Genomic DNA, 12463 nt, shown 5'->3' on the forward strand with positions numbered 1-12463 from the left:
GACATTAAACTCAATTTTAACACTTTAAAATAAAAACACCATCCAACTCATTTGTTTCTAATTAACCTCAGTGTTGCTTGGGTGGACTCTCTCTGCCTACTTGCCTGAAATGAAATTAAATCTCCGCATTTCTTGCTATTCCTTCAAAGTTTGTAATCTGCAAAGCCCTTTTAAAAATGTCTCTTAAAGGCTTCTAATCCCCTCTCTTCAGTTTATTCAAAGTATAGTGTCTTAACTCCCTTTTAAATGGCATGTCACACAGTTTTTTCATGGCTTGTTTACCAAATATCCTACCATAAGAGTGAGCTAACAGAACACAGATATTTGTTTAAAGATACTCACAGCTAATCCCCAGATAGATTTCCATTGCAAATGTGTTTTAAGAAACAGGTTGAGGTGAGAAGAACTAAAATTCGTGACCTCTGACACAGATCAATGTTTTCTGTAGGCCTAACTCCTAAACAATAGTGCTGACGTGCACGGACACTTAATTTAAAAACACGTTTGTAAAAAGAGAATAGTATCATCTGTATGCCATCAATTTCTATCTTTCTGAGATTAAAAATTAGAAAAGTACAAAGTAAAAAAGATTGGAGAAGGAGATGAGAAAATGAAAAAAAAAAATAGTGAAGCAAATAAGGAAAGTAAGATGAAACTTGAGGTTGGGTTCAAAACGTAGCTTGCTTACATCCCAGCTGAGAGACTTCAGACAAATCACCTAAGCTCTCTGAACTTTACAGATAAGATGAAGAATTATGTATCTCTTTATCTCCAAGTTTGTTGTACAAATTGTATTATATGATTAAAGGGCTAAGCATTTTCCTGGATGTGCTAAGAGTACAGTAGTGTTAGCTACTATAACAACCATCATTTGAAATCATAATAATAACAAGAATCTCATTAGAATGTTACTTACTAATCAGAAATTAAGGGGTGGAATTATTTTCATTTGTACCAAGTGGGAGGGTATGTACAAATTGGGTTCTGAAGTTCCTAGCAGCTAAAGTAAGAGAAAAACAAATAAGTATGCAAACATCAAAAGGTTTATACACAACAACATAGGAATCCTGCTCAAGCACTTCCTAGCCAGATCATTGCAAGGGCTCTGTCTGCAGGTCCCTTTCTCCTGATCTGTAGTTCAGAGCACGATGCCTGGTCTATGTGTGCAGTAGGGGATTTTATTAATGCATGCCTGCAGGTTCTGTGATGATGAGACCAGTTCACTCCATTGTATTGCTGACTTCTTAAAAAATGTCTGTTATTTATCGGTTTATCTGACTTTGCCGGGTCCTCATTGCGGCACAGGGGTTCTTTTGTTACAGAGTGCAGGATGTTTCAGTTGCAGCACTTGGGGTTTAGTTCCCTGACCAGGGATTGAACGCGGGCCCCCTGCGTTGGGAGCTCGGAGTCTTAGCCACTGAACCACCAGGGCAGTCCTGTACTGCTGATGTCATAGAGGCTTCCTTCTCGCACGCATTTTCCTAATTAATGGACTTACTGAGAACACCATCAAAATAACAAAGGATGTTGTGTATTTATTTGCAGTCATTTAATCAGAAAGGTTGAGATAGTATGACTGAGGGGGAATAAAAGGTTAACTTTTGTAAAAAACAGCTCTTGATTGAATGTCTCTTTTTTCCCTCATCAGCAACACCAAGAATATCTCAGGTCACAGAGGCTCTCCTTTATTGAAGCATGATTTACTGCAGGAGAAGTGAGTTTCTGATTCCATTCCCAGCCCTGAAAGAATATCTGTGAAAGATTTGGGGCAAGCCTATTAAGCTTTCTGAAAGTGCTTTGCATAGAGAGTGGCTGGATACTCGAACTGTCATATTGCTGGGTTCTGAATGCCCTAATGGTACAAGATTCTGGTTGTCGAAAATAACCGGAGAGGTAGTTGCTTTTTCATTCATTTGGTCATTTTAAGACAAATACAGTTTTTTTCTTCTTCATTAATTCAATTAGCATATCATCTTGCCAGTCCTTATTTTTGTTATACCCATGCTGACTGTTTTATCATTGTTTAGGTAAGAATGTTATGGATTTTTGAGGGTGGGGCATGTCATTTTCTAGTTATCGTGAATACTTCATGGGAGTATTGTTTGGATATGAAAAATGCATCTTTCTTGGGGAAAATCTTTTGAGAGGCCTAGTAGCTCAGTCTAATTACTTGAAGTAAGGAAGTAAGAGGCCTTGGCAGTGACTTTGAACAACTTTCTTGACTTCCTGCAAAGAGGACCCTTTGCAGCCCTTTTGGAGAAGTTAGTAAAACCGAATCTGACATCACTGCCTCACAGCAAGTGGTTTGCTCTCAGGGCAGCAGGAGGAAATCGCCCCTGTCTGATAAGACACCAGTTCAAGAGTACGCATTCACTTCTTTCCTTCTTGATTCGGCCTTACAGAGAAACATTGGTTCGGAGATAACCATTATTTTGCCTTTCAGAAGGACGCATGCTGTCTCTCAGGAGTTTGGCTGATTTCCAGATATGACCATGTATCTGTGGCTTAAACTTCTGGCATTCGGCTTTGCCTTCCTGGACATCGCAGTGTTTGTTGCAGGTAAGCACAAGGAAATTCATATTTCCTTAGTTATTTGTGTGTGTGTGTGTGTGTGTAAGGACATTGGTTTGAAATAGACATAAAAGCAAGTGAAGTGTTGGTGACTGGAGGTGAGGAAGCCCGCTGTAAAACGGTCAAGGTCATTATCCCTCGGAGAGACATGGCTCCCTGGGGCACAGAACACATTGTTTCTGTTTAAAAAGGCATACATGTTTGGCCCCGAAAATCACAATTCCAAAGGCAAACATTGTCTATCTGTGTCTTGGTTTACAAACTGTTCAAGGATATTACAACAGCAGTGTTGAAAGTCTGAAGATATCTGAATGACCAAAAAACTAAATTTTGGTCTTTTTAACAAAAACTGCATTTGTAAAAATGATAATATGGCTTTGTTTGCACACAAACCACTCATTTTTTTTCGGACCGGGGGTTTGCTTCCTCAAATTTTGATTATGGCCAAAATATTTTATTGAATACTTAATTGTATGGTACTTAAAAAAAAAAAAAGCAAATTTGGATATGGAATTAAAGAGTAACTTTTTGCAAAATTTTTATCACAAAATGTATTTTAAATCAAGGTTTTTGTTCCTTATAATCCTTTGAATGATTATTTCCTCTGAATACTCTTGCGGGGCCACCGCCCTTCCTGGGTGCTGGGTAAATCTTACAGCCTTGACGAGATAAAAATACTTAAACTCTTAAGAATCATGCAAATGATGCATTCTGTAGGAAAATGTAACTGACCGGAGCTCCTGCATCTATTCAGCTTTAAGATCTTTGCACACTTCTGGTTCACTTAGTGGACATTTCTCGAACAGTTCCAGTGTGGGTCATGAGTACATTTTGGTTGATATTTAGTATGACTTCTTATGGTGGAGGATCGAAAAGCTTTATTTAAAAATTGTTATTAAAAGGATATTTGAAATGGTACTTTTGCAGATTTCTAAATAAGTTAAAAAAAATGGGAAACATATTTTTAAAAATCTTGCTTATTGTAGTTCACTTTGAAATGCCTTTTTAAAAATTTTCCACCACTCTCCTTTTCTCTAAAAGACAGGACAGAAGTTCTCTTCTGAACATGTTACACTGTTAATTTAGATTCTGTGAAACTAAAGACAGTAGAAAGCGGTGTGTATATACATAAATATTTTTTCTTTAACAGCAAAAATGGATTAAATATTTTTTATGTAGGTATAGCATTTTGCCTTAGTACACAAAATGTTTATTAAGTTACCATTCCTATGAAGCTGGTTATCACAATTAAAGTATTATAAGAAATAATAATTTTTATAAGGTAATATGTGTATTATCACGTCAGAGTAAATTTCCATTAAAATTCTCACTCAGAAACGGTTGCACAACTTTCTAAATGGGATATTTTGTAGGCCATAGAACAAACTACAATAAAAATTTCAACTTCGCCTACTAAGGCTTTTTACTCTAAGAAACATCTTTGAATCTATATTCAACACGAGAGTATAAAATGATCTAGAAACCTTTAAACAAATTTTGCTGAATAATTTGTACCATAGATAAATGGATAGGTATACAAAGATTTATTTTGAAAGACCAAGTTTAACCTGAACTGCTCAGAGAAACCCTGAAGGCAAACGTTTTTCTAGTCTTCCTGTAACATATACTCATTTTTTGGGAAAAAAAATATAGATACAATTATCTAGGTGTGCAAATCTTGTTTATCATACTTTGAAGTCGCAAGAGAGATTTAATGATTCACTGCATAATTTGGGAAATTATTAGTTCTTTCAATGATATATTTTCTTTTATTAGCAAGCTGTGAGCAGGAGTATATGTTTTATTTGAAGGTGTTAAATTGAGTTTAATGTTTATAAGAAATATTAGACATAAAATTTATATTGTGCATTCTAAACACATAAAGAAATAGAGCCAAATGGAGAGAGACATCAATGGATAAATGGATGCACAACTTGGATATGTTATTTAATCTCTAAAATACAAATGTTGGCAAAGTTCAGCTTTCCCAGAGCAGTCACAATGCTGGGTTGAGTTTTACATAAAAGTCAGTAATCTCTTTGCTCTGTGCCTCTTTGCTGAGATAACAGGAAACCAACATTTTGTTTAAATTTTCTAAATAATTCGGGGGGACAGAGATGGTTTCAAGAATGCAGGTAGAGATGAGTGATCTCTGGCTTGAACAAAGTATGGCCAGGTTACAGCTTTGTACCGTCACAGCTATGAATGCAGGAGTTATGTGAGTTATGAGTCATAACGGTTAAGAGTTGTTTCCTGGACATAGTTTTTCATTTTTCCATCGACAAAAAATAAACAGCTTATGTTACAAATGTGTACTGGGCCTTGCACACTTGCGGGAGTTCAGTCTAACTGAACGGAATTGGATCGGCAATCCTATTAAGGTCTAAATGCCATGTAGAGATCTGGGGGTGTGGGGATGAAGATGTGCTGATTTTTTGGAAAGTATTTTTCCTAATACACATCTGCCTGGGATCCTTATTGTTGCTAGAATATGAAACGTGTTTGGTGAGGGAAAGGTAAGGTGAGGTTAGGGGTCTGCTTTCCTTTTCCACCCTTGCTCCACGGACTGAGCGCAGGGTCAGCGCACTCAGTACTGAGCTAGGTCCTTGCTGTATCCTGGGTTACATGGTGTCCTTTTGATAGTTAACCTCTGTAAGAATATAGATGCTTCTACATGCTCACACACACACACACACATGAACAGGCTACTTATAATGTGTGGGCTATATATATGTTAGTTATTTCATTACACATACAAACACATATATGAGTATATATTGGTTTCTCACCTGTCTACTGCTTCTCTTATTTGTCTGCTTTTAAACATTGTGGTTCTACAGGCCTCAGTCTTCGGCCAGTTTTACTCTCATTTCTAAACTCAGAGTTCCTTACCATCACCTGCTATGCACTAATGGTCCTTATTCTGTCTCCAGACTCGCCCCTTACACGGGTGAACCTGCCTCCTTGCCTAAATGGAATCTTGTTTCATTGCCTTGCGTTTTTGCAAAAGAGAAAGTCTGAAATATGTACATTTAAATGGTCCCCAAGTCTTATCATTTTACTTTATAAAGATCTCTAAAATCTTTCCCCTCTTCATCTCCATTGCCATCCCTTTAATTCATGTCTTTATCACTTTCACACTCAGTATTGTAACGATCTCCTCATCTGTCCATTTCTTTTCATACCGTACAGCTTTAAAAATATAAAATGAAAGAGGAAAACACCCTCCGACATCTTCTCATCGCCTTGGTTTACATTCTAAACTCACTGCCGGGGCACTGCTCAGGGAGATGGGAGCTGGGATATTTTTTCCTTTTGAGATGGACTAAACTAGAGCAAGCAGGAGGCAGTTTGAGCACCCCGCTTCTCTCCACTTGCTCCAGGCCTTTAAGGTGCTGTACAAATCCTGTTTCCCCTCTAAGTTCTCTGTCGTCACTCTTCCCACAGAATGTCTCCACCGTGAGCCTACACATTTTATCACCCTTGCCTGTATGAAAAACGAAGCGGTGTTTCACATACCGTTTCAGTTTGTTGCTCTTGGCATTACTCTTTACCAACCAGCGCGTGCTTGCCGGTGTGACTCACAGGAAAGCGGGAACCACCTTTTTGGTCTCATCTGTGCTTGATTTCTTCCCAGGTGCTGAAACAGTAATGGGCGTTTTTTATTTTTGGGGGGTGGGGAGCATACCTGCAGATTATAATAGTATAGAAATGAGGCGGGGGTGGGGGGAGGAGATGAGAAAAAAGCAAAGACAGAAAGAGGAGAAATATAAGATGAAAAAACTAGCTAGAGGCCAAGTGGAAGGATGGAGGCTGTTGGATAAAATGAACAATTTTATCAAGATTAGATAAAATCATTTTAGATCTAAATCTTTACAGGCGTTGCCCCTCTCCCCATTTCCTTCTTTCATATCATTTTACCTTTTACCTGGGAAGAGCCTCTAATTTCTTTAAAATCCAATGTTCAAGAATATTGTTGCTAAATTTTTCTTGACTTGCTGTTTTGGACAGTCTTGTTAGAGCCATTTTGTTTGACGGATCAGTTTTGTTCTTCAAATCCAGATGTCCTTGGGGCAAAAAGTAAGAACTAGGAAGGGAGGGACTCCTGTGCCAAGGGTACAAGACACCCGGGGCTTGTCCAGCCTTCCCGCGGACCCGCGCGGGCGGCACTTGACCTAGATCCCTGGGGCCATATCCAAGGGCAGATGGAAGACAGCTCACCCTGTCAGCCTCACCGTCTGTGCACAGCAAGCCTGGAGGAGTCTGAGCATCCCTTCTTCCTAAATAATGTGACACTGAATTTCAGTCTGAGCAGGTGAAGAGCAGAGATTTGTAGTCAGGTTGATTAAATTTGTTACTGAAAGTCCAGCGTGAACATTGCAAGATTTTGTTTTCAGGCCCTGTGTACGTAAGGCAGTGGTGCAGAGAAAGAAATTCGTCCTCAGGGCAGTTCTCTGGTCGTTTTCAGTCATCTTCTACGTTTATGAGAATTGTTAGGAGAGAAGACAATGGAATTTAACCTAACCTCAGTTTAAACTTAATTTAATCTTGTCTAAATAGTTTTTTTCATTATAAGGCGCCCAACCACATCAAAGCTGCCTAACACTAAAGAATTAATGCTATGACGTTTACAAGCATAAAGATATTAGTAGTAGTCTTACAAGCAATGAGGATTTACTATATAGCACAGGGTACTACATTCAATATCTTGTAATAACTTATAATGGAAAATAATCTGAAAAAAAATCACTGAATCACTTTGCTGTACACCTGAAACTAAAACAATATTATAAATCAACTGTACTTCAATTTAAAAAAAAGATAGTAGTCTTATGGAAGGATAAAGAAAAAAATATTGCAGGCTATTCATTTAAAAATGCCATGTAATATCTATTTCTACATAGTTCTGAAACACATGGAAGTAAATATAGAAATTATTAGATTTTTTGTACACAGCTAACCCAACCAATATTTAGATTAGAAAATGTTTAATTATTTCCCCAAATCTTTAATATGCATTCCTTTAACCGTTAATTATATACATCAATATATTACTTAAATTTCAGTCTCTCAAGAGTTTGGGGAATGGCTCTTATAAGCAGAATATTATGTGTTCAGATATAACAACAGAAACAAGAAAAAATAAAGAAACGAAAAGCTTCCTACTCTTTCAGCTGGGACAAGCATAAGTAAACAGAAAGTCAGTGAAGTACTCGAGAACTGTTCATGTCCCATCACTGTATCTTCCGCTGATTCATTTTTGAAAAGATAACCAGGAAGATTATCAATGCTTTTATTAGGTTCTTTACTGATGACCCAAACTGAAGCAAACTTTAACATCTTTTATGGCGCGAAGCTAGCCAGTGTTGAAAAGTAAACATTCACTTCCTGTTAAAAATGAGACACACGCATCTGAAGTGAATAAAATTTGCCTTACTAAAACTTCAGTTTCTCCTGTAAGTGTATTGCAGGTGTGATAAAGTTGTAACTATGTGTCATGATATCTAAATGAAAATAACTGTCATTCATATATTAAAAAATTTACTTTCAAACAAAATGTGATTGACTGGAGGAAATTCCTCAACCCCCTGAAAAAGTGATCTTCTGGAGCAGAGCCTAAGGGCTGAGGGCACCTCAATGTCCTGCTCTGATGTAGTGTTAGGAAATGAGCAGCTGGCAAAGAGCACTTAGCAAAAATCCCTGATGGATAAGAAGAATCTCTGTATTGTCAATTAAAAAAATGTCCCGGCAGTCATGAAAAGGGATTAGAGACACATGTATAAGTAATAGTGTTAAGAGATGTTATCACAGGGACAATATCAAGGGAATAAAGTGTGGTCACTGTATTTTAAATGTATCTGCTTAAAGGAAAAAAAAAAACAATCCTTCATTTACTGATAAAAGAGACACATTAAGCATCATAGGAAGTGAGTCAGGACCGATTCCAAATTGGAGAAGACTGTGGCAGGTGGAATGAGAAATACATTGGAAATCAAATTCTATGAATTGTACCATCTGGGTCGAATAATTTTCCACTTTGGATCCACAGTTTCCTCATCTATAAACTGTCATTGGCATGAAAAGTGACAATCTTGTCAAAATGCTTTGAAAACTATGAGATACTCTGCAAAGTTGAAAATTCCATGCAATCAGCACACAGCTCTTCCCCATTGAAACGTAGGTCCCAGTCACACCTCTTCCTTGGAGAGTCTGAGTAGATGAAGCTGGAGTCTGTGTGGCAGAGGAATAAACCCTTAGGAATCTTTGAATGTTTTAAATTTCGTATCCCCTGTTTTAGAGGTTTGCAAACTCCTCTGGATTCTACTTCTTAAATGGTTTATAGATCCATCCTGTATCACAGCTCTGCTCCAGAGTCTTATTTCTTACTGTAACCATAGTCTGGAAACTTGCTTCTCCTCAGACCCCACTAGGACTATCTTTGTAAAAGGCAAAACTCACCTTTGCTCATGCCTTCTTCAGTGCCTCCCAGAGGGATAGAGAACATATGGATCCTGTAATTTTGATCTCAGGAGTGTTTTGACTCAACATTTATGAATATAAACATTAAATTAGAATATACCAACATTTTTGAGTTTTCCTTGAAAATAGATTTCACACAAAAATCTCCCTCCATTAAGCCAATTTAATTCTGTGAGTATTTTTTTATATAACTTAATTGAATCATTACCAGTCTTTCCATTTTTATTTTACTGAACTAAAGTTCAACAGCATCAGTTTTCATGTAGCTTTTACAATTGTTATTAAATTCATGAATTGATTTTTATTCACATCACATTTACTGATTATGCCTGTGGGAATTTTTCCTTTACAGCTATTGTTTTTCTAAGTGTAATTTTTCTTGTCAAGCAATATTCGTGCTTAGTCTCTCAGTTGTACCTGACTCTTTGCAACCCCCCTGGACTGTAGCCCACCAGGGTCCCCTGTCCATGGGATTCTCCAGGCAAGAATACTGGAGTAGGTTGCCATGCCCTCCTCCAGGGGATATTCCCAACCCAGGGATAGAACCCAGGGATAGGACCCAGGTCTTCTGCATTGCAGGAGGATTCTTTACCATCTGAGCCACCAGGGAGGCCCTATTATTTTTCCAAGTGTATTTTTTCCTGTCAAGCAATACAGATCTAAATTCTCCCAAAGGCTTTAATTTTTCTATGTAGCCAGAAACAACATTTCCTGTGTGCAGTTTTAGACACTGTTGATTTCTTTCTTTTTTTTTTTTCACATTTCAAAGTCACATAAAATGTAATTTATATGATATAATTTTTCACTGTTGTCAAATTTAAATTGGGCAGTACTAGCCATCATCAGATCTATTTTGTGTTGATACCTCTATTAGTAACACCCATTTTGTGATTGAGAGCTCTTTCAGCAAGTTTCCTTTGAGATTTTGAGTTTTCGTTTTTTCTCAGGTAGCCAATGGAAACTTTAGAAACACTTATTGGACTGTTGTACAGTCTAGCATTATTATATTTTAATTCTCATTTGTTTGTGCCAACTTCTTACTAACTGGTGGAGCAAAAGATAAATAGAACAATCAACAGAAGTCTAAAATGTTCTCAAGACACCATGGCAAGTGAAGTAACAGAATAAAGTGTCTAATGGGCTTCCCTGGTGGCTCAGATGGTAAAGTATCTGCCTGCAATGTGGGAGACCAGGGATCGGTCCCTGAGTCCAGAAGATCGAGAAGGAAGTGGCACCCCACTCCAGTAACCTTGCCTGGAGAATCCCATGGACAGAGGGGCTGGCGGGCTGCGGTCCACGGGCTCATAGAGCTGGACACGCCCTAGCGACTGACACACAAGCACCCTCAACTGTTCTCTGCGCGTTTAGGGAAAATGAAAGCAGTGAGCACAGCACGCGTGGCTCTAGGGGAATCCCTCTAGATTTCTCCAGCTGTGTCTGGAGCCACTTCGTGACATGTACTGTATACTCTCGTCACTTCCATTTCCCTAAAATACAGTGTTTTCCTGCCTGCAGGCTGTTGCAGCTCTTCCCCACTGTGCTTTCTTCCCTCCGTACTGTTTTTAAATTGGGCAAAGAATAACTGCTCTTCAAAACTGAGTTCAAAGGTCACCTCCTGCGGGCAGCCCTCCTGTACTTGCCCTGGTCTTCTGCTCCTTTCTCTCTTGGGCAGGTCCTCTTCTGACCTGGAGGTCTTTTCTCACCGCCGCTGGTGAGCTCCCGTAGGTTTTCAGCAGGTCTCTACTCATTTACCAGAGAGTTGAACGGTCCAACCCAGCTCTGTCCTTGGAAAGTACTTAAGTCGTGGAAATGATCCGAATTGTCCTTTTGTTGTTGTTCCTTAAGTGAATTATTCACAGTAACATTTCTATGTGATAGAAAATTTCAAGAAATAGACAAAAGAAAAAAATTCTCAACTCCTTGCTAATATTTTTTCTTTCTTTCCTGCTGTTCCTCTCTTTCAGTCGCATGCTGTGTATAAAACTGCATATCCCATTTTTTCCACAGATGAACCACGATCATTCTAGACAACTCAAGAAATGCAGAAATCAATACATAAGGAAATAAAAACCAGTTACCAATACCCATCAGCTAAATACTTTATGAGTATTTCATTTTACCAGACTAGTGAACCCTGTTTCTCTATTCGTGTGTTCATTAATCAGTGCTTTGTGAGCGTTTTCCCTGTGCTCTGAGTTGGGAACACCATATTCCATGGCTTTCCTTGTGTAGAGTGTGATCTCCATGTGGCCGTGCAGCTTAGAGATAAGGTTTTACATCTTTCAAATTCCTTTTTCTTTTGGTTCTACCTTGTGGCTTTCGGGATCTTGTTTCCTGGGCGAGGGATTGAACCCAGGCCCCCTGCAGTGGAAGCATGCAGCCCCTTTGACCACCAAGGAAGTCCCTAAATCTTCCAAAGTCTTCATAAGCTGTCTCCTTAAAGTGATAGCATAACTCGCAACAGATAATTATTTGTGTTCTCAATCTTTTACAACTGATAAATCATTCCTTTAAAATCTACATATAGTACATTATTTAAATAAAAACTCTATTCTTGCCAGGCTACATTTAGGCCCCCATTCCCACCAGATTTCTTCAGCAGGCTTTTGGTTATGGAAATTTTGGGGCTTCCGCTGAGTTGTAGAGATTATTATTAGATATTTAATCAATCAAGGTGGTAGATGTATGGAGGAGCTAGCCAACAGTATCAATTAGTTTCAGTTTGTTTATGATTTAAACTGAAAATAAAATATTTACTTGGAGAGGAATTTTAAACACACACACACACATGTACACATACACACACACACCACACAAACAAATCCTCCACTGCTTTTGGTGATCTTTCACAGTAATTTTCTAAGGTCACCCCCTCATAAAGAGTGGGAGTGGGGGGGGGTAAGTGTTGCAATGTCTTTTTTCAAATTATTATTATTTTTTTAGCCATGCCATGTGGCATGTGGGAATCTTATTTCCCTGACCAGGTACTGAACCTGTGCCCCCTGCATTGAGAGCATGGAGTCTTCCCACTGGATCACCAGGGAAATCCAGGGTTGTGATTTCAGACTGAGTTTATCTGATTCTAGGTTTATTTTTTCAGCCTTCCTAATGGTCAGCTTAAAAGCAGGGAAACTTGCACATGGCTGCCTGGTGATGGGCAGCTTACACCAAGACTGAGGGGAACGTAGTTCCTTAGAGGTGATTTGTGCAAGATACGCATTAATCCACATCCACCTGATTTAGCTACATGAGTGAGCCATTGTACCCTGAGCCACTTCCGTGTCTTTAGTGAGACCTAAGACTATCTCTTATGAAAAGCAAAAAGACATCTTTGATTAATTGGTCTTTACTATGAATATTGATGCCATGTTAATAATGCAAAAGTGATGGATTACCATTGTCTTAAAAAGGT

The 12463-nt window shown here is 38.5% G+C and overlaps 1 protein-coding gene across 4 annotated transcripts in view; it reads left to right on the plus strand.

Annotated features, from left to right (window-relative positions):
- The first annotated feature begins 2252 nt into the window (after positions 1–2252).
- Positions 2253–12463, plus strand: part of PTPRC (protein tyrosine phosphatase receptor type C) — a 129026-nt gene continuing 118815 nt past the window's right edge. For all 4 annotated transcript variants that reach the window (XM_061383709.1, XM_061383710.1, XM_061383711.1 and 1 more), the window contains exons 1-2: positions 2253–2362; positions 2444–2559. In XM_061383709.1, coding sequence (XP_061239693.1) covers positions 2487–2559 — 73 coding nt within the window. In that variant the 5' untranslated portion in view covers positions 2253–2362; positions 2444–2486. The remainder of the gene's footprint in view (positions 2363–2443; positions 2560–12463) is intronic.

Source organism: Bos javanicus, chromosome 16 (genome assembly GCF_032452875.1).
Source record: "Bos javanicus breed banteng chromosome 16, ARS-OSU_banteng_1.0, whole genome shotgun sequence".
In the NCBI taxonomy this organism is placed as follows: Eukaryota; Metazoa; Chordata; class Mammalia; order Artiodactyla; family Bovidae; genus Bos; species Bos javanicus.